A 27,756-nucleotide genomic window follows, 5' to 3' on the forward strand; every position below is an offset into this window, starting at 1 on the left:
ACTTAATTTGAATAGTTAGCAACTCATATATATAGTGTATCTGCGTGTACACATGCACATGTGGTTATTACTGATATTTGAAGAGCTGTTACGTAGGGTTCATTATCTGTGTCCTGTTTTGTTTTATAGCTCTGAGAAAGTGGCCACAAGAAAAGAAACTGAATTTTTTAGCTCTTTACCCCTGAAGATGAACCCAAATATTATGTCTCAAGACTCGCAACATGTGAACCTTTTTTTTGACAAAAATGATGAGAATGTGATTTTACAAAAGACCACAAATGACAGTATGGAAAACAGCTGTCCACAAGTAACTGCCACAGAAGAACATGTTGATAAAATGTACCTTAATATTTTGAGGAAAAAAATACCTGTTAATTCTTCATCATTATCTCAGGATGACAAAATTAATAAAGTAAGTATAATCTAAATTGATTTGAGATATTGAGAACCATAGTTATGTAAAGTATATAAGTACTATTGGTAGGTGTGTGCCTTTTTTTTTTTTTTTTTTTTTTTTTTTTTGAGACGGAGTCTCGCTCTGTCGCCCAGGCTGGAGTGCAGTGGCGCAGTCTCGGCTCACTGCAAGCTCCACCTCCCGGGTTCATGCCATTCTCCTGCCTCAGCCTCTCCGAGTAGCTGGGACTACAGGCGCCCGCCACCACACCCGGCTAATTTTTTGTACTTTTAGTAGAGACGGGGTTTCACCGTGGTCTCGATCTCCTGACCTCGTGATCCGCCCGCCTCAGCCTCCCAAAGTGCTGGGATTACAAGCGTGAGCCACCGCGCCCGGCCTTGTGCTTTTTAAACTAGTGGGATTGATTATACACTAACCTCCACAGTAGATCTTGGATATTTTTGAGTGATATTTATTACAATGCTAACCAATCCCCAAATTCAAAAATACCACCATAACATTAGCTTGCTTTTAGAATCCATTCTTTATACGTTTTTTCCTTTTTTTTTGAATAAAATATAATCCAGAATTTAAATAGTATAAAAGTTTATTCATCATTGTAGTATGCACTGTTCAGTCTTTCCCGTCATTTGTGTTTTTTAAGCTGACATTTTATAGGAAAGCAGTTAACACCTGCGAAGAAATTTACGTTTTACTGATTCTTTTTCCTGTATTCTTGATCTCTTCTGCTTTATAGTTCCCATATTCAGACATTCTACTTGTATTTTATAATTTTGAATTATGTATTTAAGTCATCTCCAGTTCTTTGTGGAATAAGGCAAGGCATTAATAAAAATTTTTAAAGCATCTTGAGAAGTTCAGATAACAAATTAAATAAGATTTTATGTCATTTCAAAATATGTTCTTTCTGCTGTGTTCTTTCAAGTAATTACACATCTTGGTTTCTGGCAAGCTAATTTTGCTTTATTATTTTGCTTTACTTTGTTTCAATGCTAACTTTGAAGGTCTGCTTCAAAATACTAAAATTCTGATGTATTAGACTGAAAGAACTTAACTATGGTAGTTTGCCTTTTACAAACTACATTATTTGATAATCACTATTGTTTTGCCATCTATGAAATATTCATTTACAACAGTAGTTAAAGTTTAGGTACTAAAGAGCTTTTGCTTGTTGTGTACAGACTTACAGATCTCAACTTAGTTCTGAAGAAGAAGGGGCTGTAATGGGTAAACAGGTACCATACAAGAAGGCCAGAAGTGCACCTCCTTTACTTAAAAGGAAACCTCAGAGTGGATTGTATGCATCAGTTAGGAGCTCAGGCTATGGCAAACCGAGTTCACCACTCAAGATGTTTTCTACTCTTGAAAAGAAAACTTCAGAGGGCATTATAAAAAGCAAAAACTTGAGATCAATTTCCACCTCCAATCAACCTAGGAAAAAAGGTAATCATATACTCTTTATTTAGTATATTGTTTTACTTTCTTTGCTTCCATGGAAGAGAATTAAGGTACCACATTCCATTTGTAAGATTCAATTTGCAGGAGGCAACAGGGCTTGACCTAGAGTGGTGGCAGTAGAGGTGATGAAAAGTGGTTAGATAAGGATATATTAGAAGGTAGAACCAAAAATCTGAAGAATTGGTTTTGGGTTGCTAAGATTTTTGGCTTGAGCAACTGGAAGAATGGAGTTACACTCAGCTGGAATGGGGAATAGATTTGAGAGTTGGGGGAAAACTGGGAGTTTAATTTTTGAAATGGTAGTTTTGAGATGTCTATTCAACATGCAAGCAGAAGTGACAAGGAGGCAGTCAGATGTAAAAGTCTGGAGTTCAGGAGGGAAATATGGATTATAGATACCATTTGGGAGTTGTTGAAATCTGATTGAGAGTACCAAAAGCGTGAGCATAGATAGAGGGAAAGGAGCAAGCCAAGGCCTGAGGCCGCCGATCTTGCCAACCTGAAGAGATCAGGCAGAAGAAGAGGAACCTGCAAAGGAAACAGAGGGAGGTTGAAAGCATCCTGAGAGCACGTGGAATCCTGCAAGTCAAGAAAGTATATTGAGAAGGACTGCTCTGTTATTTACTGCTGAGAGATTACGATAGATGAGGACTGAGAACTGCTCTTTCGGGTTAGCAAGGAGGGGGTGATCAATAAAGTGGACAAGGAGTTTCCATGGAGAGGTGTTTGTAAAAGGCAAATTAAATGGCAGTAAGCGGGAATAGGAGGAGTGGAATGGTGCTTCAAGTTGTAGACCACGCTATAGATAGTTGCTGTAAAAGGCAGCAAACTAATGGGCCAGTAGCTGAGATGGAAGGTGAGACCAAGAACATTTTGGCTTTGCTTTGTTTTTATGAAATAAATGATTGTTTTGTTTGTATGATGTTAAGAAAGATTTGATAGAAAAATAATTGACAATGTACGAGAGTGAGGGAAGAATTGCTTTGGCAATGTTTTTGAGTAGAGGAGCTGTAATGGGATCTGGTGCACAGTGGAAGAAAGGTTGCCATTAGACAGTAACATGGCTAGTTCCTGCATTCTAGGAACTGTGGAGGCAGATAGGAAGGGAGAGTATATGCTGGCAGGTGGTTAGATGTGGTGAGGAGAGAATGCTTTTTGTGATAGCTCCAGTTTTCTCTGAGAAATAGAAAGCAGTATCATTAGATGAGCGAGAAGAATAGGCAAAGGTGTTTTGGAGGTTACAAGAGAAAAGAGAAGATATGAAGTAGCCATCTAGGAGAGTTAGACTGTCAGGAGCCAAGACAGTCTAATTAAAGTTAGTGATCATGAATTTAAATTTAAATAACAATTAAGTTGTCATTTAACAAGTTAAATAACCAAGTTGTTTAACCAACTGTTAAACCAGGTGTACTTGGTAAAACAGTTGGGTTTACCAAGAAATACATTTTTGCCAAGTGAAGCTGATGATGTGTGTAAAAGTGATTAAAATGGTTGACAATGGAATTTAAGTTGAGCAATGAAGGAAGAAAGGGCATCAAGGGAGTGTGACACAATGTGCAACAGGTACGATCCATCAACTGTGAGTCCTAGTGGGGTCAAAGGATTATTGGAATCTGGGTACCAGAGGTTGTGAGGTGGGAAAACAGAGATGATAGTCATAGTAGGTGATTAGATGAGGGAATGAGACTAGGGAGTGGTTGCATTACTGATGATAGTCTAGGAAAGACCTAAACTATGCCGATGGGAATTAGTATCTGAGATGGAAAGAAGTTCAAGGAACCAAAAGCCAGGGAGTTAAAAGGATCACCTGTGAGTATGTTGAAATGACCAAGAATGAAGACAGAGGTAATGTCACAGTGAGTGAAAAAGAAATGAGAGGACTGATGAGGAAGTTGCTAGATGAAGACTAATATTTTTATGAGTAAAGTGAAATAATATTCTTAAACTCATTTTTCATATTTTAAAATTGTATAGCATTTGTGACATCCAAAATAAAAATAAAACACATCATTAAAATTTATAGTAAAGTATAATGATGGACCATAAATGTTTTTATACTGAACTACTTTTTCTCATTAGACTATTAAGTATGATGTTTTTAATCTGTTTTTTATTGAAGAATTGCCCAGAGCAGTTTTAGTTTTATTCAGAGGAACTGTAATTCCTTTGGGATAGTGGTTACTTGTCAAAGGTTGAGTTCTCCAAGAAACAGAGTTTGAGATGAGATTAGTGTTCAGAAAATATACAGAATGCAGTTAAAATTAAAATCAACATTGGTTAGGATGAAGAAAAAGCCCAACTACTGGAACTTAACCAAATTAAAGGCATCTTTTCTTTTATGCACAAAGAGTCCAGAGATAGGCAGTTCATGGCTGGAAAGCTGTGCTAGGAACCAGATCCCTTTGTCTTTCCTGATGCAAAATCCCTAGTATGTGACTGTTGTCTTAACTGTCACAATGGCTACTCCGCCTCCGGACCCTGTCTATGCGGTAGGGTGAAAGGTTAAAGGTAGATGCCAGCCAAATCATCAACTTCCTAATCAGGAAAGTTTTTGCATCCATCTTAATGACCTTTGATCTTGTGGCCGTCAGTTGCATGGAGTTGAGGGGGTCGAGTATGTTTATGTACATTGCTGCTCAGGACAGAATTAGATATTTATTAATAGGAAGGAAGAGAAGGTTGGCAGTTAGCAGTACCAGCCATGTGGTTGTTTTCCTTTTTGGTTTTGATTAATTTTCTTTGGCTCTAACTTGTGTTTTATTTTTAGACTAAGTATTTTTTTTGTCATGAAAAGACAAAAATTCTTATTGTCTTTTCTTATTAAGAATTAAAAATTCTTAATATATGCTTATTATTTAAAATTCAAAATTACAGAAAAGTAAAAGAAGAAAGCCATGATTTAGCCAGAAACAACTGTTGTTATGCTGGGTGAGCAGATTCCATGCATCTCACTATGTATATACTTATATAATAGAAGGAAATATAAATGAATGGACGGAAGGAGAGAGGCAGATGTGGATTAATGGACAAAATATTTTATAAGAATGAGATTATACTTTACAGGTTCTTTTAAAATAGGATATTAGATCTAGGTTTACTTATATCTATAAGAAGAAAAAGAAATTTCTTCCTAAGAAATTGTAGATCTGAGAATACAAGGAAAAGATTATGAAAAATCTTTAAGGGAAGAGATTATGAAAAACACTCAAAGATTGCCATAACTGTAGTGTTGTTTCTTAACTTTTTTAATTTTAGACATTACCAATCAATTCCTTGCCTTCTGTGAAATATAAAGCATATTATATCCCCAACTTACATGCCTCCTATTCATTTTTATTTTATTTTTAAGGTATATTTAGTATATTCTGTCCTACAACCTTAATTTCCCTCAGCTTTTGGATTTATTTCTTGGTTCTGATTACTAAAGAGACTGAATGCTTTTCACTTGTCTCTTAGCCATAGTTTCTCTATTCTGGAGTTATTTTGATTGGTTTCTTTTTTGACTGAATTTTCTTATGCATTGCTATTTCAAGAAGGTTTCATGGGTTCCAAATTCTGTAGTGTTTTCATGTTTAAATTTCATATTCCAGCAAATTTTTTTCATGTGTAAAAGGATAAAGTACTGCTCATGTGCCATTATTTAAAGTAATTACTTGACAATTTTGGCTTTTGTTGCCATTGCTTTTAGTGTTTTAGACATGAAGTCCTTGCCCATGCCTGTGTCCTGAATGGTATTGCCTAGGTTTTCTTCTAGGGTTTTTATGGTATTAGGTCTAACATTTAAGTCTTTAATCCATCTTGAATTAATTTTTGTATAAGGTGTAAGGAAGGGATCCAGTTTCAGCTTTCTATATATGGCTAGCCAGTTTTCCTAGCACCATTTATTAAATAGGGAATCCTTTCCTCATTTCTTATTCTGTCAGGTTTGTCAAAGATCAGTTGGTTGTAGATGTGTGGTATTATTTCTGAGGGCTCTGTTCTGTTCTGTTGGTCTGTATCTCTGTTTTGGTACCAGTACCATGCTGTTCTGGTTACTGTAGCCTTGTAGTATAGTTTGAAGTCAGGCAGCATCATGCCTCCAGCTTTGTTCTTTTTGCTTAGGATTGTCTTGGCAATGCGGGCTCTTTTTTGGTTCTATATGAACTTTAAAGTAGTTTTTTCCAATTCTGTGAAGAAAGTCATTGGTAGCTTGATGGGGTTGACATTGAATGTATAAATTACCTTGGGCAGTATGGCGATTTTCATGATATTCATTCTTCCTATCCATGAGCATGGAATGTTCTTCCATTTGTTTGTGTCTTCTTTTATTTCATTGAGCAGTGGTTTGTAGTTCTCCTTGAAGAGGTCCTTCACATCCCTTGTAAGCTCTATTCCTAGGTATTTTATTCTCTTTGAAGCAATTGTGAATGGGAGTTCACTCATGATTTGTCTCTCTGTTTGTCTGTTATTGGTGTATAAGAATGCTTGTGATTTTTGCACATTGATTTTGTATCCTGAGACTGCTAAAGTTGCTTATCAGCTTAAGGAGATTTTGGGCTGAGACAATGGGGTTTTCTAAATATACAATCATGTCGTCTGCAAACAGGGATAATTTGATTTCTTCTTTTCCTAATTGAATACCCTTTATTTCTTTCTCCTGCCTGATTGCCCTGGACAAAACTTCCAGCACTATGTTGAATAGGAGTGGTGAGAGAGCGCATCCCTGTCTTGTGCCAGTTTTCAAAGGGAATGCTTCCAGTTTTTGCCCATTCAGTATGATATTGGCTGTGGGCTTGTCATAAATAGCTCTTATTATTTTGAGATACATCCCATCAATACCTAATTTATTGAGAGTTTTTAGCATGAAGAGCTGTTGAATTTTGTCAAAGGCCTTTTCTACATCTATTGAGACAATCATGTGGTTTTTGTCTTTGGTTCTGTTTATATGCTGGATTATGTTTATTGATTTGCATATGTTGAACCAGCCTTGCAACCCAGGGATGAAGCCCACTTGATCATGGTGGATAAGCTTTTTGATGTGCTGCTGGATTCAGTTTGCCAGTATTTTATTGAGGATTTTTGCATCGATGTTCATCAGGGATATTGGTCTAAAATTCTCTTTTTTTGTTGTGTCTCTGCCAGGCTTTGGTGTCAGGATAATGCTGGCCTCATAAAATGAGTTAGGGAGGATTCCCTCTTTTTCTATTGATTGGAATAGTTTCAGAAGGAATGGTACCAGCTCCTCGTACCTCTGGTAGAATTCGGCTGTGAATCTGTCTGGTCCTGGACTTTTTTTGGTTGATAGGCTATTAATTATTACCTCAATTTCAGAGCGTGTTATTGTTCTATGCAGGGATTCAAGTTCTTCCTGGTTTAGTCTTGGGATGGTGTATGTGTCCAGGAATTTATTCATTTCTTCCAGATTTTCTAATTTATTTGCGTAAAGGTGTTTATAGTATTCTCTGATGGTAGTTTGTATTTCTGTAGGATATCTAATTAAACTAAAGAGCTTCTGCACAGCAAAAGAAACTACCATCAGAGTGAACAGGCAACCTACAGAATGGGAGAAAATTTTTGCAATCTATTCATCTGACAAAGGGCTAATATCCAGAATCTACAAAGAACTCAAACAAATTTACAAGGAAAAAACAACCCCATCAAAAAGTGGGTGAAGGATATGAACAGACACTTCTCAAGAGAAGACATTTATGCAGCCAACAGAAAGGTGAAAAAATGCTCATCATCACTGGCCATCAGAGAAATGCAAATCAAAACCACAATGAGATACCATCTCACACCAGTTAGAATAGCGATCATTAAAAAGTCAGGAAACAACAGATGCCGGAGAGCATGTGGAGAAATAGGAACACTTTTACACTGTTGGTGGGACTGTAAACTAGTTCCACCATTGTGGAAGACAGTGTGGCAATTCCTCAAGGATCTAGAACTAGAAATACCTTTTGACCCAGCCATCCCATTACTGGGTATATACCCAAAGGATTATAAATCATTCTACTATAAAGACAGATGCACACGTATGTTTATTGCAGCACTATTCACAATAGGAAAAACTTGGAACCAACCCAAATGTCCATCGATGATAGACTGGATTAAGAAAATGTGGCACATATACACCATGGAATACTATGCAGCCATAAAAAAGGATGAGTTCATGTCCTTTGTAGGGACATGGATGAAGCTGGAAACCATCATTCTCAGCAAGCTATTGCAAGGACAAAAAACCGAACACTGCATGTTCTCACTCATAGGTGGGAATTGAACAATGAGAACACTTGGACACAGGAAGGGGAACAGCACACACCGGGGCCTGTCATGGGGTTGGGGGGAGCGGGGAGGTATAGCATTAGGAGATATACCTAATTTAAATGACAAGTTAATGGGTGCAGCACACCAACATGGCACATGTATACATATGTAACAAACCTGCACGTTGTGCACATGTACCCTAGAACTTAAAGTGAAAAAAAAAAAAAAAAATGGAGATAAGGTTTGCAAAGTGGCTAGCTTGGCATCTTGCACATACAGGTGTTAAGCAAAGGTTACGCCTTACCACATCCCCTAGGGATGTTCCTCAAAATTGTATTAATCAAAGCATACTTTAAAAGTTTGCAAAGATGCTCAATGGTTGAATAAATTTATTGAAAAAATTTAAATTATTACCAAGAAAGTAAACATATGCAAATTTAAATAAAATGGTTAATGAATCTCATTTATCCCTCACCCAGCTTCAAAATTATGAACTCCTGTTCAGTCTTGTTTCATCTTCATTTCCAGCTATTCTTTTTTTATTTTGAAGCTAACCCAGACATTATGTTATTTCAACTGCAAATATGTCCGTATGCATCTTTAAAGATAAGGACTTAAAAAAACACACCATACCATTATCTTACCTTAAAAACGTAACAATTTTTTAACATTATTAAATATCCAGTCAAGTTTAAGTAGCCAAATATCTCATAAATGTCACTATTTTTTACAGTTTATTTGATTCAGGATCCAAATATATTTAAAAATGTAATAAAAAGTTTGGCAGTAGCCAAATATCTAAACTGCTACAAATTCTCAGTCTCACATACTGACTTTTCCTAGAGTGCAGAAATAATATTATATCATAATAAAATAATGCTCCCTCATTTGGACAGCATTAATAAGTGCCTTTACTTTGTTAATTCAATACAATTATTTTCCTAGTCTCAACTTGGCCACTAAATAAAGGTGTGTCCTTGGGCTATTCACTCAACTTGTCCAAGTCACAGTTTTTATACTTTTAAAAAGAGAGTGTTGAACTAAAATTGATTATTCAGGTCAGGCACAGTGACTCACACCTGTAATCCCAGCAATCTGGGAGGCTAAGGCAGGCAGATCACTTGAGGTAAAGAGTTTGAGACCAGCCTGGCCAACATGGTAAAACTCTGTCTCTACTAAAAATACAAAAAATTTGCTGGGTGTGGTGGCGGATGCTTGTAATCCCAGCTGCTTGGGAGGCTGTGGCAGGAGAATTGCTTGAGCCTGGAAAGTGGAGGTTGCAGTGAGTTGAGATTGCACCACGGCAGTCCAGCCTAGGCGACAAAGCAAGATGCCATCTCAAAATAAATAAATAAAGATTATTCAGCATGCTTTTATTGTGAACCTCCAGGTGGGAGGCAGGACAGCACAGTGTTGAGAGAAAACATCCAGCAGATCTGGCCTGGAGCCCTGCCACGTATAGGCCACATGAGCTGGGATTAGTTCCTTAATCTCTCTTTGTCTCAGTTTCCAAGTCTGTGAAATGCAAATGAAAGAAAACCAAACCCAGAAAGTTTTTCCTGTATGCATGTAGTGGTGGGGTACACGAAAGGGTGGATAAAATGAGAAAATATGAGTACAGTGATTGTCACGTAGGAATCCTTCAATAAACAGTCAATGTAGTTAGGCTATCAACTGGGGAAGGGGATGAGGAGATGAGGCTGGAGGATGGGTGGAGGTGAGAACTGTCGTGTCCACTGTGGCAGCCACTGGCCACACATGGCCACTTAGCATTTGAAATGTAGGTAGTCTGAATTGAGATGTCTTATAAATAAATTACCTTTTGTACTTCTAAGACGTAGTAGACAAACAACATAAAATATCCCTATTTTTAATTATTCATTTATGTCAAAATCTTAATATGTTGGATATATTGTGTTAAATAAATATTATTGAAATTTAAAAAAAATAATAATAATTACTTGATACTTTAGTCCACTGAGAGAGAAGTCAGAATTCGAGAAGGGAGAACTGTGGCATAAAAGGACTGGCAGACTACAACCATGAGCAAGAACATGTGATAGGTTGAGTATTACGTATCCAAAATGCCTGGTACCAGAAGTGTTTCAAATTTCAGATTTCGTTGTATTTTGGAATATTTGCATTATGTTTACCAGTTTAGCATCTCCAATCCAAAAATCCAAAATCTCAAACATTCCTGTAAGCATTTTTCTATGAGCGTCATGTTGACACTCAAAAAATTTCAGATTTTAGAGCAGTTTGGATTTTGGATTTTCTGATCTGGGACGTTCCACCTGTACTAGCTGCCCTGTCCTAAGGAGAATCATGTGCTAGCAGATCACACCCCATTCATTTAATGAGCCTCCAGTGATTTGGACATTTTGAAAGCCTGCTCTTACAATGACTCAAAGCAGTCTCTTCATGAACACTTTTAGAAATTTCTCCAGAAAACTTACATCAGTCTAATTAAATATGATCATAACTCTATAAGGAAAACCTTCACATACCTGGAGAAATCATTGAAATAAAATCTTTTGGTGAGGGACCGTTGGTAATTTGTTTTTTCTTTTGACTATTCTATATTTTCCAAATATTTAATAATCATGCATAACATTTGTAATTAAAAAGTAAACTCTACATTTAAAAAGCATCTTGAATAAATTACTTTAAAATTTTAAATTTTGAAGTTCTTAATTTATGTCTAAAGCAATCAGATATTGTCCTCTGAACTCAGGACCTGTAGTATTTGAATATGGACCTTAGGATCCCTTTTAGGTACTGTTCTTAAACATTGTTTATTATTAACTGAATAATGTATTAGCCTTAGAATGACTTCTTGTTTAAGAATTTACAGGTTACCTTAAAAGCTGAAAATTGGAACAGAATGTATATTAATCACAGTTTTTTATAATTTAATATATATTGCCAGGTTTTTATAGCAGTGTTAATCTTTTAAAATCTGATTTAGATTAGCAGTTATAAAATCCTCCATGCAATTTATATTATTCCATTGATACTATAATATCATGATATACATTGTTTATAAAAAGTGTGCTCTGAAAGCACACTTAATCCACACCAGAATGTTTCTATGAAGTTATCAGCTGCTCCTTGATTTATCATTTAGAAATTTTGATTGATTATTGCTATGAACATTTAACAGAAGAATTTATTTAAAAGTAATAAACTCTGAAAGTTATTTCTATCCACATTCTCACATTTATTTAGCTCCATTTGTCAGTTGACATGAGTCTTGGGTTAATTGGCCATCTGTGTCACATTTAGTAAATGTTGATTATGGAGTGGCAATTTTTCTGAATGCAATCAGTTGTAGTGAAACAGCTGTGTTATAGTGTAGTCCATCAGCCTATTCTGAGATCCTCGTTTTTGTGTTTCCATTGTATTTTTAGTTATTGGACACAACTGATGAGTACACATTTAACTTTACATTTGTGGTGCATTTATACATTGTTTATAATATTTAGAAATCTTATCTGGAACAAAACTCATCAAGCCTGCAGCTTTGGATAAACCAGCTCCCAAAACTGAAAGTTGCCTGGCTACTCCTAAGAAGTCTGAAGATCCCACAGAAACTGATTCCTGTATTCAGTTTCAGACTGTAGGTATTAAATTCAAAATTAATAATCATAATGTTTTATGTTCTAAAATTATATTAAAACTAAATTATGTATAACAAAATATAATAAGGACTGAAATGTCTTTTCTTTCAAGTGATACTGTAATCACTCTTACTAAACAGTTAATTTTCTTATATAATAGAACATTATTAACCATGTCCTTTTTATTCTTATTTTTAATTAACCACCTGTGTTCAAATCGTATACATAAGTCTACTGTAATGAAGTAATGCTTTTTCTTGAAAGGATTCCTTAGGATACTGTGGTGAGAACAAGGAGAAGGAATTACTTATGTTTAAAAGAGTTCAGGAAGCAGAGGAAAAATGGAGGGGTGCGCAAGCCCTAATTGAGCAAATTAAAGCCACATTCTCAGAAAAAGAGAAAGAACTAGAAAATAAGTTGGAAGAACTAAAGAAACAACAGGAAAAAGAACTCTTCAAATTGAATCAAGATAATTATATTCTTCAAGCTAAGGTACTAGACACATTGTTCTGGTTTTTTTTTATATTTATTTAAAAAAAATGAATTCCCTGCTAAATACATTGTCATCCTTGGTTCCTAGAGATGTTTGACCTGATGTATTTGCTGTATAAAATATAGTCATGGTTCCAAGAGTGATTCCGTACATGAGAGCCTAAATTTTGAACCCTTGGGGGAGAAAATTAAATTTAAATTGGCTCATTTTTATGGTTTTCTTCTGTTAGCAGTCCTTTTTAAAGAAAATCAGTTCATTCTGACCTTCAAAGAAATCAAAGTTTGAGCAAGAACTGCTATGGAAGGTATAGACCCAGAGGATGACATTGTGTAGCATTTGTGAGTTGTTATACTCACCCAGCACCATCAGAACAAAACAGCACTTCACTGATTTAACTGTAGTTATGTCACATTCCAGTGTGTTCAATATTATAAGACAGTTTTCGATCTAAATAAGAGTTTTCTGTTATTCTTTCTCACTTCTCACCTTATCACTTGCTTCCCCAAATAAAACAATTTCTGCAATTTCTCCAAGTTAAGCAGCTTTGAAGAAACAAACAAAAAACAAAGGTGGTTACATTTTGGAGAAGCAGCTGATCCTGTCACTGGAGAAACGTTGAAGCAAATCCAAAAAGAAATACAAGAACAAGAGACACTTCTTCAAGGATATCAACAGGTATGGCAATTCTTCAGCATATGGCAAATTTACTCTTGATCTGTTAGTTATAAAAATAAGGCAGGCCGGGCACAGTGGCTTATGCCTGTAATCCCAGCACTTTGGGAGGATGAGGCGGGCGGATCACCTGAGGTCAGGAGTTCGAGACCAGCCTGGCCAACATGGTGAAACCCCATCTCTATTAAAAATAAAAAAAATGGGCTGGGCATGATGGCGCACACCTGTCATTCCAGCTACTTGGGAGGTTGAGGCAAGAGAATCGCTTGAACCTAGGAGGCAGAGGTTGCAGTGAGCCGAGATCACATCACTGCACTCCAGCCTAGGCAACAGAGTGAGACTCCGTCTCAAAAAAAAATAAGTTATATTAAAATACTTCTGTGCTTATTTAACAGATAATGGGAATTCTGGCAAATAGGAGGTAATAATTTGACTAGTCTATATATTTCTCATGAGGAGAATTAAATGCTAAAAGTGTGGGTTCTGGACTAGAAAAATCTGGTTTTGAGTCTTAGCTCTACCACCTGCTGTGTGCCTTGGGCATCACTTAATCTTTCTAATCCAGTTTCTTCATCTGTGAAGTGGGGATAATAACATATAGGATCCCCAACTTCCACTGGTTTGACTTAACAAAGTTTTAACTTTTATGATGGGCTCATCAGGACATAACCTCATCATAAGTTTTACTTACTATTTTTTGACTTTACAGTGGATTTATCAGGGTATTAAGTGCATTTTCAAATTAGGACATTTTTTACTTGCTTTTTGGCCTTATGGGATATAGCTGTTTGCAGGGCAAGCAAGTTGAGGAGCATCTGTACACTCATAGTGTGGCACACAGAAATCAATCAATGGAAGTTACCTGTTACTATTTTTAATAGCCAGTTTCTTAAAAACTGTCCTATCTTTTCTTGGTTTTCTGTAATGCTCTTCATTAGACAATATTGGCTGGTTTTGCTATTATATTCAGAAATATGAATCTGAAATTAATTACTAATGCCCTGAGGGTGAAAAAAGTTTTAATTTAATGCAAGAAAATCTGTGGGTCCTGCAGAGGCAGATGTTTGCAATGCGTAGTGACATCTTGGTATCTTGGTGTTGCTAGCCTGACAGTCAACCAGGACAGGTTTAGTAATCTTCAGCATAAGACTTTATCTTTGTTCTGTGCCTCCCACACCCTTTTTTCTTACTTCTCTCCTTTCTTGTCTCTCATTACATTCTTCTCTTTTGACAACTGTAACTTGAACCTTGAGCCTTAGTAACATGCATTATCACCCAGGGACATCATCGAAAGCATTGCCACATCAATGATTACAGTGTTTGCTGTAACCGAACTGGAATGATTTTGCAGGACACACTGCCCTCAGTTACTGGGAACCATTCAAATTCTTCTGCCAGTTTGACCTTGCCATTAAAAAACAGGGGTTTTTAAGAAAATTTAACAGACCCATAAGTATGCCAACCAACCCCTCCAACAGAGACAACACAAAATGTGTGTGTCTAAGTAGTAGGGGGGAATGTTCATTAATTCTGCATGTATTTAAGCACAGGCTGTCTGCCAGGCGCTATTCCAGACATGGTAAAACAGTCTATAGTTTGCATTAGATACTCAAAGCCCTTGGTTTGCATCTGATTTTTAATTTTAAACAGGTTAATAAGCCAGGGAGGGCAACTAAGTGCAGATTGGCACTGTCTCTTCTCCCTCTGATCTCAACTGGTTGAGTCACTCTTTAGCTCTTTATCTCAAGCCTTGTGGTGAACTGGGTCTGTCCTCTGCTCTGCCTTGTCCTGACAACTTTCAGAAACACCGGTCTTTAACTCCCTGTTTACAGTCAGTATCAGATACAAGTATGAGCACCCATAGGTACATCTGATTACCTCACCACTGGCAGCCAGACTTCCAGAATCTTCCTCCAGCAGTGATTTTTTTTCCCCTCTCTCGGGCCAGAAACAGAAAAGAATGTAAAGGATCTCACTGGGTCTTTCCACCCGGGTCCACACAGTCAGGATGTGGTCATTCCTTCAGCCACTCTCCCACTTAACTCCTGTGAAACGCAGTGCGTTAAACTGACCTTAGGCCCTCTGGCTTTGAGAATTTTTGCAAATTATTTTTTCAATTAGCCATTTTAAACGTTATGGAAAGAACTGTTTTTAGACACCAAATTTTCTTCAGATATAATATAAAAAGTTAAAAAAAGACTTTACATACGCAAAAACTAAAGAAACTTAAAAGGCCGTTTAAAGGATTAATCTATTATGAGCACATATATTATGTTGTATAAGTACTAATGACTTTTAACTAAAATGCAGTTTTCTGTTTTTAAAAAGGAAAATGAACGATTATATAATCAAGTAAAAGATCTCCAAGAACAAAACAAGAAAAATGAGGAGCGAATGTTTAAGGAAAACCAGAGTTTATTCAGTGAGGTAGCTTCCTTAAAGTAAGTCCTTTTGAACTTCTTAAAATCAAATATACTTAGACTATTTCTAAGCATTTTCTTATTATGTTAATAATACATTTATTTTTACTTAGACATAGTAAAATTTTATTTTTATTTGTACACTCATTTCCAGTTTATATGTTTAATAGTGGATTTTTCTTTTGGTGTTAGATGGCTAGCACATACTTGATAGTATTTTCAGCATATTCATATTTGAATTCATATGAATTTATGTTCATAACTGATTCAAACATCAGTTTCAGGAAATTGAATATACAGTATTCCTCTTGATCAGTCATTAAGAATGAGATAATTAACCATTTCCCAAGGAACCATATGATTAATAATACTAAAAAAGAAAGGTCATACAGTATCACTTACGATCTTCTTGGGTCAGGTTCCATAGAAGCAGAGCCTGAGATGGTGGAGGTCCTTGTGGAGATGATATACTGAAGGATGACTCTCAGGAGAAGGCAGCAAGGGAAGCAGGAACGGCGAGGTAGGGGGAGGGCAAATAGTGGTCTCAGCTGGAGACTGGCTTCATTCTCCTCCCACCAAGAAGCTCTGGAGAATAGATTATACCAGAGTTGGTCCCTGCTTGAGGCAAGGGGGCAGCTTCAGTCACTGGCCGGAGTGTACCGTGGAAAGGAGTGGGGGCTGCCCTTTATGCCGGGGGCAGGGGCTGCTGTTTAAAGGAGCACCTGTAAGTTGTTTTCAGCCAGCATTTATCATGGCAGGGTAATGGAGCACCAGCACCTACTTAGGAATCATATTTCAGACTATAAGGTCTTTTGGACGTTACTGCTTCCAACTTTAACATATTAGGTGAAAAAGCCAAGCCCATGAACATGGACAAGCTAGCATACTATCTTTTTTTTTTTTTTTTTTGAGACGGAGTCTCGCTCTTTCACCCAGGCTGGAGTGCAGTGGCGCGATCTCAGCTCACTGCAGGCTCCGCCCCCCAGGGTTCACGCCATTCTCCTGCCTCAGCCTCCGGAGTAGCTGGGACTACAGGCGCCTGCCACCTCGCCCGGCTAATTTTTTGTATTTTTAGTAGAGACGGGGTTTCACCGTGTAAGCCAGGATGGTCTCGATCTCCTGACCTCGTGATCCGCCCGCCTCGGCCTCCCTAAGTCCTGGAATTACAGGCGTGAGCCACCGCGCCCGGCCCATACTATCTTCTTTTAGAAAATGACCACTATTTGTGTATCCTTTTATATAAACACCTAATCACTCAGAAAGGACCGTTTTCAGAAGTTTCTTTGACCCATGAATATCATGAATGTTTACCGAATTTATTTATATACTTCTCCCCCCTTTTTGGTTATATAACCTAGGGCCTAAGAGGCAGGCTGCTAATAATGGCTCATACTGATCTTTCAGGTGAAATAGAAAAAGGTGCACTTGGTAGCAGACTATATATGTATATATATATATCCTCTTTTTCCTGGTAAGTTGATAAGTTTAACCCCAGGCCATGTGTGATAATCTGCACAGTTGTAATGCATGAATGCATTTACTTATGCTTTTTTTTTTTTTTTTTTTTGAGGCAGAGTCTCGCTCCATTGCCCAGGCTGGAGTGCAGTGGCGTGATCTCAGCTCACTGTAAGCTCTGGCCTCCTGGGTTCATGCCATTCTCCTGCCTCAGCCTCCCGAGTAGCTGGGACTACAGGTGCCCGCCACCACGCCTGGCTAATTTTTTGTATTTTTGGTAGAGACAGGGTTTCACCATGTTAGCCAGGATGGTCTCGATCTCCTGACCTCGTGATCCACCCACCTCAGGCTCCCAAAGTGCTGGGATTACAGGTGTGAGCCACCGTGCCTGGCCTACTTATGCTTTTTTTCCCAAATGTTTCAGTAAAGTTATTTTAAAATATCTTTATCTTGTACTACTTGGCTTCTAAAAGAAGATCTATCCCAGGATCCAAATTTGAAGCTCTAAATTAACTTTCAGAATTAAATAAATGGTTTCTTTAGTACATTAGGGTTAAATGATCTTATGTGGAATCCAAAACTCCTTCTATAATATCTCTGGATTAACAAGATAATTGAATCTAAGGTCCAGATATTAGGCTGTATTTGGTTTTGTTTGTTAGTTTCCATGTATGAGACTGGCGACTCTCAGAAAAGATTCTAGAACAATATGACAATGAGTGCATTAACAACCCCACAGAAAAATGCAGCGCATCTTTGTGGACCGTGAATTTTTTTCCTCTGAGAATTGGGAATTAATATTTTTATATTATAAATAAACCAATAATCTTAGGTTTCAGTTCTTTTAGAATAAATATAAGCATTTCCCTTAAAGTATATTTCTCTTTTAGTGTGGTAGTATTTTAATCTTTAGATTAAATGAAAATTTTACCTTCGTTTATGCATATAGTTTCAATGTATGTTAGTTTTTAATTTTTAAGAATTGAATATTTTCTACTGAAAGGAGCACCTAGTAAGAAAGAAAAACAAACTTTTTATTTTCAAAATAAATCAGAGAACAGATGCACAAAAGTCGTTTTCTGTCTCAAGTAGTTGAAGATTCAGAGCCCACAAGAAACCAGAATTTTACAGATCTGTTAGCAGAACTACGGATGGCACAGGTAAGTTGCATAACGATTTTGACTATTAGGGATAATAAAGATTTTATAAAAATCCCCATTTTTATAAAAATTTTTATTAAAAAATTACATAGAAATGTATTAAGAAATCTATAAACTTCATACCATTTAAAATTTAGGGAGAAATATCTTAAATTAGCGTATAGTATACACGTGACCTTAGTGTAGAGGAAACATTATAATACTGTTTTTAGATGTCATTGTCTTTATGATTCAGCCTCTCATCAGGCATTTGTCACATCTCAGGCCCATTTATCATGGAGCCATATCAGAGGCATGATTTTATTTAGGACATGTATACCTTATTTCAAACAAATTTCTTATTTGAAAGCATATAGCCTAAATAGTGTAATTTGGAGATCATTGTTTACCTTTAAAAGTTAGTAGCTTTCTACCTGTCTTCTGAAGTAGACTGTGCACTTCTAGAGAGCAAAGACTGTATCTTACAAGTATTTATATCCCACATACCTAGCATAAAGTTGAAATGCAATGCTGTTCCATAACTTTTTTATGTTTATTAAATTGTATTGTAAAGAATATGGCCTAGAGTTTTCTAAAGCAGTATTTATCAATAGGAGGAGTTTGGGAATTTAAGGCAGGGTAGTTCTAGTTTTAGCAGAAGTAATTCATGCACTGCATGATTTTTATCATCCCTGTCCCTAAGAACTATGTGCTTATAGCACCCACCAGTCATTTTAACAATTAAAACCACTCTGCCACATTTCCAAACATGGCCCATGGAATATAGTTACTTCCTCCCACCCCTCTGAGAATCGTAGCACTAAACTAAAAAGCCCTTCCAATCTATTTCAATGATTATGTAAATTAGAAAAATTCCAGTTATTTTTTAATAGTAATTTACCATGCAAAGTTAGGTTACATAGAAATAGAAACATACCATAGTTAATAAATGTAACAGGGTTTTGTAGTATATAAAATACAGCTTTACATATGAATCCATTATAGGAAACTTCCTTTGGTTGCATGTGTATGTAGGAAGGCAGATAGGTAGAAAGGTAAATGAATGATTGGACGACCCCTCCTTTTCAGTGGGCCTCAAAAATAGCAAGCTAAAGCAGAAATTAATGTTACCATATTTTATGAAGGCTTGGGGGAACAAAGTAAGGTTTCAAGCATAGCATTAGCATTAGTTCCAAAGGCTGTTGTTTTTACCTTTTAAAAGTCCTGTTTCGAGCATATTTTAATGACAGAAAATTTGAAAACTCCCACTAACAACACCAAAAGATACTGGAAAAAAGATATAATAAGTATCTTGTAAATGGTTAACCATGCTCTCAAGAAAGTAAGGGAGATCTTTAGAAGCCAAAAGTAAGGAGGGATAAAAAGATAGCAGTAAGTTTAGTAACCAGGAAGCCTGAGCTTTAACAGCAAAGTGTAGACGGGATACCATTCAAGGACCACATCATTCACTAAAATAGTAGATTAGGAAAAAAGAAGCTGAGATGTCAAGGAAGCTTTTCTGTCTTAACTTGGTCTGTGGGTGGGGAGAGGTAAAAAGTCTCCTCTGCACATACTTTAATGGTTGTTCAATGTAAATGGTACCTCTTCTGCCTCATTTGTATTTAGTATTTGAATTGACACTACCTTGCAATGCTCAAACTAAAAAAATAACATAAACATTAGTTCTGAGTCAGTGATAACCTCTGGTAGATTTAGAAGAAACAAATGCAAAACAATTCTTAGAAGTATACACCCTTTAATGCAGTCCACACAGTATTCCCGCAGATAAAATCCAGCTGATGATGTGCTCACAATGCAAAATTACAAAACCTAGAGAAACAGCCCACCATCAGCAGGATTAGAACCCCAATAGAATTACTGAATAGAGGCTATAAAATAAACAGACTTAAAGTGGTTAAATATACAAAATAAATGAGGAAGTATGCAAAAAGAACAAAACAGGCCAGGCAAATTCAAACGAACATTAAACAGAGCTGCGAGAATGATATATGCTGGAAATTAAGAAAGTAGAATGAAGTAGATGATCATAAACAACTAAGAAAAGCATTAAACTGAAAGACCAATTTAAAAGAACTCGGAGTGAAACAGAAAAATAGAGAAATGTAAAATATCAGAAATATTAAGAAATATGAGATGCCCTAATGCACATTTAAATGTTCTAATAGGTAATGGCTGAGGATTCTCTAGAAGTGGTAAAAGGTGAATTGTCAAATTTAGGAAGCACAGTAAGTCCCACTCAACATAAATGAGTAAAAATCCACATTTAGTCCCATCATTTTGAAGCTACCAAAGTCAGGGGTAGCCTAAAAGAAATCAGGAAAAAAAAAAAAAGGTGTTAGTTTAGTTTAAAATAATAGTAAAAATTATTTGGGAATTTTTTGTGCACATACTGCAAGATAGAATGTAAACATACCTTTATTTTCATTTACTTTGGTATTCTTAAATAGTTTTAGAGCAAAAATTATTTATACTGGAATAAATCTACAAAATAATCATGTCAAGTATATTTGTGTATAGTCTATACCTTAAAAATTAGTGCAGTTACTATATTCTTAAAATGTCAGTTGGTTATAAAGTATGGGTGGAAATGTAATAAAAGGTAAGTTCCTGAGCCCTTCCCTTTTAGTATCCCAGGATTGGGGGGGAGAATGGGGCTGACTACAACTCATTTAATCAGACAGCCTTTATTGAACACCTGCCATATACCAGGCACTCATTCAAGCATTGGAAATACAGTAGGTAAATAAGACAGAGACAGATCTTGCTCACCAGGAACATATGTTCTAGTGAAGAAGACGAACACCAGATACACAAGTAAATAATTACACATAGGAGTGCTTTGAAGAAAATGAAAATAGAGACTAATGGGTGATGAGTTAGAGGTAAGGCGGCATTTAATAGTGTGGGCAGGAAAGCTCTCTCTGAGAAAGAGATGTGTGAGTTGAGAGCTGAAGAGGAGGAACAGCCAGCCATGCAAAGATTCAGGCTTCAAGCCAGAGGGAAGAGCAAATGCAAAAGCCCTGAGTTTGTTACCTTCCAGAAGCTAGAGGCCTTCGAAGCATAAGTGGGTAAAGACAAGAGTGGCAGAGGCCTCTCTGAATGTCTGCATGGTAACTTGTGAGAGAGGAAAAGTACTTGTCAGCCAAAAGCCTCTGGCTCACAGGTTTAACATGGGGCATACTCACTTTCTTGAAGGTAGGCATTCTCTGTCCCTGGAAATATGCAAGCCTGGAGTGGACATCCATTGAGTGATGGCATGATTAAACTTAAGATGTCTACAGTTCTTTGAATTCTAAAATACTGTAATTCCATGAAGTAGACACTGATAGAGAACTTTTCTAAATTGATTGAACTAATTAAGCAACAGGTTTTTTCAGAAAGAGCATTCAGCTACTTTTAGATTAATTTTGGTTTCAGGGCTCTCCTGAAAGGACATCTACAGAAGATTAAACAATGAAATGATACAGTTAAATCTGCAGTGCAGCTAGAAACTAAGATTATACAATGCTTTACAAATGCTCCTATTTTCTAAGACTGAATTTTAAATTGTAAGATAGTGTAAAACAGAGTTTGTAAGAACTTGTCATTTTGAAACTTAAATACCGAGTTGACTGCTGTTGAGTCCAGAAATTTCATAAGTTCAGTTTAGCCTACATTTATCTAATACATGCCATGCACTTAGTACCATAAAGTAAACAAGTAGTACTAAATCAGTCTTGGTCCCCGTAGAGCCTTCAGCCTAATAAAAAGAAGAGGTTACGTATACATGAATCAGTGTCATAGGAAACAGTAATAAATGCCATACTAGAGGTACTGAAGTTTGTGGGAGACAGAAGAGGGGATTTTCAGGAATAGCTTAGCTTAATTTGAAGTGAGCTTTGAAAGATAAGTATGGTTTTTGTCAAGCAGAGGAATGGGGCACAACACCTTGACCTACTGAGAGTAGTATAGAATGTAGTCCATATTGAGAATTCCATTTTTATTTTTTGATGTCCCAAGCATTTTTTATGCATTTATGATACAAAGTTTGGCAAAATAAAATCCTGCATTTTATATGTCAGGTGGTGGTGAGTGCTGTGAGAAAAAAATGAAACTGTGTGTCTGGGGGCCAGGATGGGGCTTGCTGTTTTAGATAGGGTGGTCAGGAAGGCCTTCTGGGGCTTCATGTGAGCAGAAATCCTGATGAAGTAAAGGAGGAAACTGCCTGGCTATCTGGGTCCCAAAGCACTGCAAGCAGAAGAGACAGTGCAGACCGCTTGAGGTAGGAGTGTTCAAAACACAGCAAGGAGGTCTGGCTAGAATGGAATAGGTGGGGATTTATAGAAGAGGTGATCAGTCATGGGTAAAGCTGGGTTATATGACACTAAAGGTCGTGGTAAGGACTTTGAGTTAACCCTGCAAGGAGCCAGCAGAGAGTTTTCTTTTTTTTGTTTGTTTTGTTTTGTTTATTTTACTTTAAGTTCTGGGGTACATGTGCTGAATGTGCAGGTTTGTTACATAGGTATACACGTGCCATGGTGGTTTGCTGCCCCTATCAACCTATCATCTATGTTTTAAGCCCCACCTGCATTAGGTAGTTGTCCTAATTCTCTCCTCCCCTTGCCCCTCACCCCCCAACAGGCACTCTTGTGTGATGTTCCCCTCCCTGTGTCCATGTGTGCTCATTCTTCAGCTCCCACTTATAAGTGAGAACATGCAGTGTTTGGTTTTCTGTTCCTGTGTTAGTTTGCTAAGAATGATGGTTTCCAGCTTCATCCATGGCCCTGCAAAGGACATGAACTCATTCTTTTTTATGGCTGCATAGTATTCCATGGTGTATATGTGCCACATTTTCTTTATCCAGTCTATCATTGGGCATTTGGGTTGGTTGCAAGTCTTTGCTATTGTACATAGTGCTGCAGTAAACATACCTGTGCATCTGTCTTTATAGTAGAATGATTTATAATCCTTTGGGTATATACCCAGTAATGGGATTGCGGAGTCAAATGATATTTCTAGTTCTAGATCCTTGAGGAATCGCCACCCTGTCTTCCACAATGGTTGAACTAATTTACACTCCCACCAACAGTGTAAAAGCATTCCTGTTTCTCCGCATCCTTGCCAGCATCTGTTGTTTCCAGACTTTTTAATGATCATCATTCTAATGGCTTGAGATGGTATCTCATTGTGGTTTTGATTTGCATTTCTCTAGTGACCAGTGATGATGAGCTTTTTTCATATGTTTCTTGGCCGCATAAATGCCGTCTTTTGAGAAGAGTCTGTCTATATCCTTCACCCACTTTTTAATGTTTTTTTTTCTTGTAAATTTGTTTAAGTTCCTTATAGATTCTGGATATTAGTCCTTTGTCAGATGGATAAATTGCAAAAATTTCCTCCCATTCTGTAGGTTGCCTGTTCACTCTGACGATAGTGTCTTTTGCTAAGCAGAAGCTCTTTAGTTTAATTAGATCCCATTTGTCATGGTGGTGCCTGCCACCATGGTGGCGAGCACCACCATGCCTGGCTAATTTTGTATTTTTAGTAGAGATATGGTTTCACCTTGTTGGCCATACTGGTCTCGAATTCCTGACCTCAAGTGATCCGCCCACCTCGGCCTCCCAAAGTACTGGGATTACGGGCATGAGTCACCACACCTGGCCAGCAGAGAGTTTTTGACGGAGAATGACATTAATTGACTGTACAACAATTCATGTGGCTGCTGTGAGAATAGACTGTAGGGGCCAGAGGTAGAAGAGGCATACTAGTTAAGAGCTTATTACAGTAATCCAAGCAAGAGAATTCGTGGGTCATCAATATGGTTAGTATATGGAAGAAGTTAGAACAATAGATTGAGAGGTCTTTAATGCTGTTTTGAGATAATTAGAACTGATTTTAATAGGCTATTGCATGCCATTAAAAATTCTGGGGTGGGGCAGGTGGTAGTAATAACATCAGAACTAAAATTTTGAGAAAATATTTTGCAGCAGTGTTCATGATGGATTGTTTGAAAGACTATACCACAATTTATTGTGGCCGTAAAAAACTTGCCTTTATATTTCTTTTGAATATCAAGAAAGAAAAAGACAGTTTATTGGAAGACATCAAAAGACTGAAACAAGACAAACAAGCTCTTGAAGTAGACTTGGAGAAAATGAAGAAAGAGAGGGACCAAGCCAAAGATCAGATTGCTTATGTCACAGGTAAAACACTGAGCTGAAACAGTGTACCTTTATAATCATAGCTGTTCTAATGTTGAATTTAAGTAATAGAAGTTGAATGGTATAATCAAAATGCTACTCCTTGAAGTGTATTGTAATTTCAGAAACATTTTTTTAAATTAGTTATTAAAAGATGTATGAATTTGATTGGGTTTAACAGGAATAATTGCAAGACGAGAAAATCAAGAATTATTTTAGATTCATGGCATTTATGTTTGGTTGTTCACAAATCTGTCATCCTAGCTAGACTGTGACCTTCCTGAGGGCAAGGCCTGTCTTCTTTTCCCTGGGTCTGAAACTTCGTAGGCTGTTATGTATTTGCCAAGAGAATAAATGGTAGTGCGCTGATTTTTATAAAGAACACATAGATAAATGTGGCATGGTCCCTACTACGAAAACCAAGGGGAGTAAGATAAGAATACTCGTAAGAAAAAATTACAAACAAACATGAGAGGAATTGGGATACCAAATGAGGGTTTCGGGGCAGAGTGGCATTTGAGATGGGCCTTGAAGGGTAGTAAAATTTGAAAGTGAAGGGATGGAGAGAGGCTGCAGAAGTATGTTCCATAACTTAGAGTGGCAGAACACAGGGATAGAAAGTTAGATCAGAGGAGCCCTTGTTTGCAAAAGTTAGGATCTTTCCTCTGCAGTATTATGAGCTTCAGCAGAGAAATCCATTCTGACCTGTTTGTAAGAAAATGACATTTGCTTCCCTTATCTGTAAAATATAGAGTAGTAACAATAATAGTAGTATCCATTGTAAAAGTTTGTTGTAGTAAATAACATAATAAATGGTAATAAGCACTCCTGAATGTTTGTCGTTGTTACTTTTTGGTATAATTATGGGCGTTCTTCATTTTTATTATTTCTTAAATCCAACATTTATTTTCCCATGGAAACAACTTTACTTTTATAATTTTAAAAAGGTTAGTGGAAAATAATTTATCAAAAATTTCTACATAGCCAACTTTGCTATAAGGGTGACAATTTGGATTATAAACACAATCTCTTATTTCCTTTGACTAATAGATTAAGCTAAACACTATGTTGTATACATCAGTTGTTTTATGCTTATTTTTTCATAATGCTGTCATTAGATGGCATTGGTTTTCATTTAAAATCTTTTAATTTAGTTTATTTCCATATTTTGGTGAACAACAAGCAGGTTATTGAGTTACTTTATCTTATAGGTGAGAAATTATATGAAATAAAAATTTTAGAAGAAACACATAAACAAGAAATCAGTCGTCTGCAAAAAAGATTACAGTGGTATGCTGAAAATCAGGAACTTCTGGATAAAGATGCACTTCGGCTTAGAGAAGCAAATGAGGAAATTGAGAAGCTCAAACTTGAGGTAATAGATCATTTCAGAATGTATTTCTTCTCCAGATGAATCCTTTTGTCCATAATATCCGTTCTACTTAACCTTTTGTCATTGCATCATTACTCTGAACTATTAATTAAGATCGGTGGTTTGCTTTTAGATATATAGTCTATTTTAAATTAGACTGAGAATAAATATAAGCTCCTTATCACAGCCTGTCAGGCCCCCATGGGGTCCGAACCCTTCCTGCCTCTTCAGTGTCATCGGGTACCACACTCCTGAGTCACTCTTCTCCAGCCACATCAGAGCTCCTCTGATTCTTGAACATGCTGGACTCATTCCACTTGTTTTCTTGGCCTGGAATACTCTAGCTTCAGTTCTTTTTTGTCTCACTCCTCCTTCTTGTTCTTCTTGGCTCAAATATCTACTCTCTAGAAAAGACGTTTCCTGACTCCCTTTCCTAATGTATCTGCCAATCCCTCAACTTCTGGTTCTTTGTTCCTATCCCTTCACCTGTTTTATTTTCTTCTTAGCCCTTACCACTCTGAAGTTATTTCATTTTCCCTTTGATTTACTTTATTTAGTAGCTTATCAACTCTCTCCCTCTGCTAGAGCATAAGCATCTTGGGAGCAGGGACTTAGTTTGTCTCGTTTGCCTTCCGTATCTCCTGCCAGATCTAGGAAGTGCCTGGAACTTGGGAGGAGCTCAAAGAATTTGAGGAATTAATTCCCCAAGTTTTGCTGAGGAATTAATAAATGTATGAGTGAACTAATATTATGCTTCCTCCCTGGAGCTTTTCTGTTACGTTTACATATGCTTCTTAACATGTTATTTGTTTATTGACAGATTGAGAAACTGAAAGCTGAATCTGGGAATCCGTCTATTCAGCAGAAGATACGCTTAAAAGATAAAGCAGCAGATGCCAAAAAAATTCAGGATCTGGAGCGACAAGTATGTGTTCAGGGTAAATTTTCATGAGCATATTTTATATATAGTGCATTTTGGTTTTCTCTTTTGTTTCAGGAGTTCCCACGAGATGGAGTTGACCTGGAAATTTTTGTTTTAAAGTATTTACATTAGTAAAAGTAATAACATCATTTTATCTACCTACAGCTTTATAACTACATAATTTTTAGACTAATGTGCCTCATTCGTAAGATGGTAGACCTGTTGATAAAAGGTAATTTGGTACCCTAGCTCTATTAGACATCTAGGAAGAAGGAAGTAGAATTTTGAAACTCTGGATATAGAGTTAGGATTTGTCTTCCTGACCGTAGATAGCTGAGAGAGGAGTACAGGAGGGAGATCCCTGAGTTGGGAACATGCTGGTAATGCTCGGGAAATGTTACAAAACACCCTGTAAACAAAACATTCAGCTGCCCAAAGAGCTGGCCATTATCTTGAGCTCTTTCTTACAGTTCAGGCTTAGAAATACTCATTTTGTGGTCAGTGTGGGAGACCTTTAGTCATAAAATGAAGCTTATTAAAATAAAGATTTTTTTATTTAAGTATTTGTTTTAGGAGGCAGGATTATTATTTTTTCCTTCTGTTTTTAAAACACTGTAATATAGCATTTATATTCATAACTAAATATTTTAAAAGAAAATATGAATTGCCAGCCTTGTTCATAAGGGAACATGATTCTGTAGTCAAGTCATGGTACTTAGACATATGGGTATTATTCCATCATAAATCCAAAACTGTGAGGTCATTACTGGGCTGAATATTATCCCAGTTTTATGAGAAGAAGGAAAACTAAGCAAATAATTAACTTTATTACTTTTACAAGACCTATTTTTATATTAAAAGGTATGACTGGGTAGATTGGGTCAGGGCCAAGAAAGGCTCAGCCAAACGTGGTATGAAGAACTAGAAATATTTGGCCAGGCGTGGTGGCTCACGCCTGCAATCCCAGGACTTTGGGGGGCCGAGGCAGGAGAATCCCATGAAGCTAGGAGTTCAAGACCAGGCTGGCCAACATGGTGAAACCCTCTCTCTACTAAAAAATAGAAAAATTAACCAGGCATGGTTTTAGCTGGGCTTGGTGGTACACACCTGTAATCCTAGCTACTTGGGAGGGTGAGGCAAGAGAATCACTTGAACCTGGGAGATAGAAGTTGCAATGAGCCGAGATCGTGCCACTGTACCTCAACCTGGGTGATGGAGCAAAACTCCATCTCAAAAAAAAAAAAAAGTAAATAATTAATTTAAAAAAAGAACTAGAAATATTCTGAAGTAAGTATAGTCCAGCATTGCTTGGATTTTCTTTAGTGCTAAAGATTTAGATTAGCTAAT

The 27,756-nt window shown here is 36.8% G+C and overlaps 1 protein-coding gene across 3 annotated transcripts in view; it reads left to right on the plus strand.

The window, feature by feature from the left end:
* The window catches only part of CEP162 (centrosomal protein 162), a 118,469-nt gene that overhangs the window by 46,832 nt on the left and 43,881 nt on the right, over window positions 1-27,756 (plus strand). For all 3 annotated transcript variants that reach the window (XM_032152005.2, XM_058434770.1, XM_032152013.2), the window contains 10 exons: window positions 130-412; window positions 1,597-1,858; window positions 11,605-11,738; window positions 12,004-12,231; window positions 12,767-12,907; window positions 15,233-15,345; window positions 17,834-17,939; window positions 23,992-24,118; window positions 25,327-25,490; window positions 26,308-26,412. In XM_032152005.2, coding sequence (XP_032007896.1) covers window positions 130-412; window positions 1,597-1,858; window positions 11,605-11,738; window positions 12,004-12,231; window positions 12,767-12,907; window positions 15,233-15,345; window positions 17,834-17,939; window positions 23,992-24,118; window positions 25,327-25,490; window positions 26,308-26,412 — 1,663 coding nt within the window. The remainder of the gene's footprint in view (window positions 1-129; window positions 413-1,596; window positions 1,859-11,604; window positions 11,739-12,003; window positions 12,232-12,766; window positions 12,908-15,232; window positions 15,346-17,833; window positions 17,940-23,991; window positions 24,119-25,326; window positions 25,491-26,307; window positions 26,413-27,756) is intronic.

The sequence above is a fragment of the Hylobates moloch genome, unplaced genomic scaffold, assembly GCF_009828535.3.
Source record: "Hylobates moloch isolate HMO894 unplaced genomic scaffold, HMol_V3 SCAFFOLD_2, whole genome shotgun sequence".
NCBI classification, from domain to species: Eukaryota; Metazoa; Chordata; class Mammalia; order Primates; family Hylobatidae; genus Hylobates; species Hylobates moloch.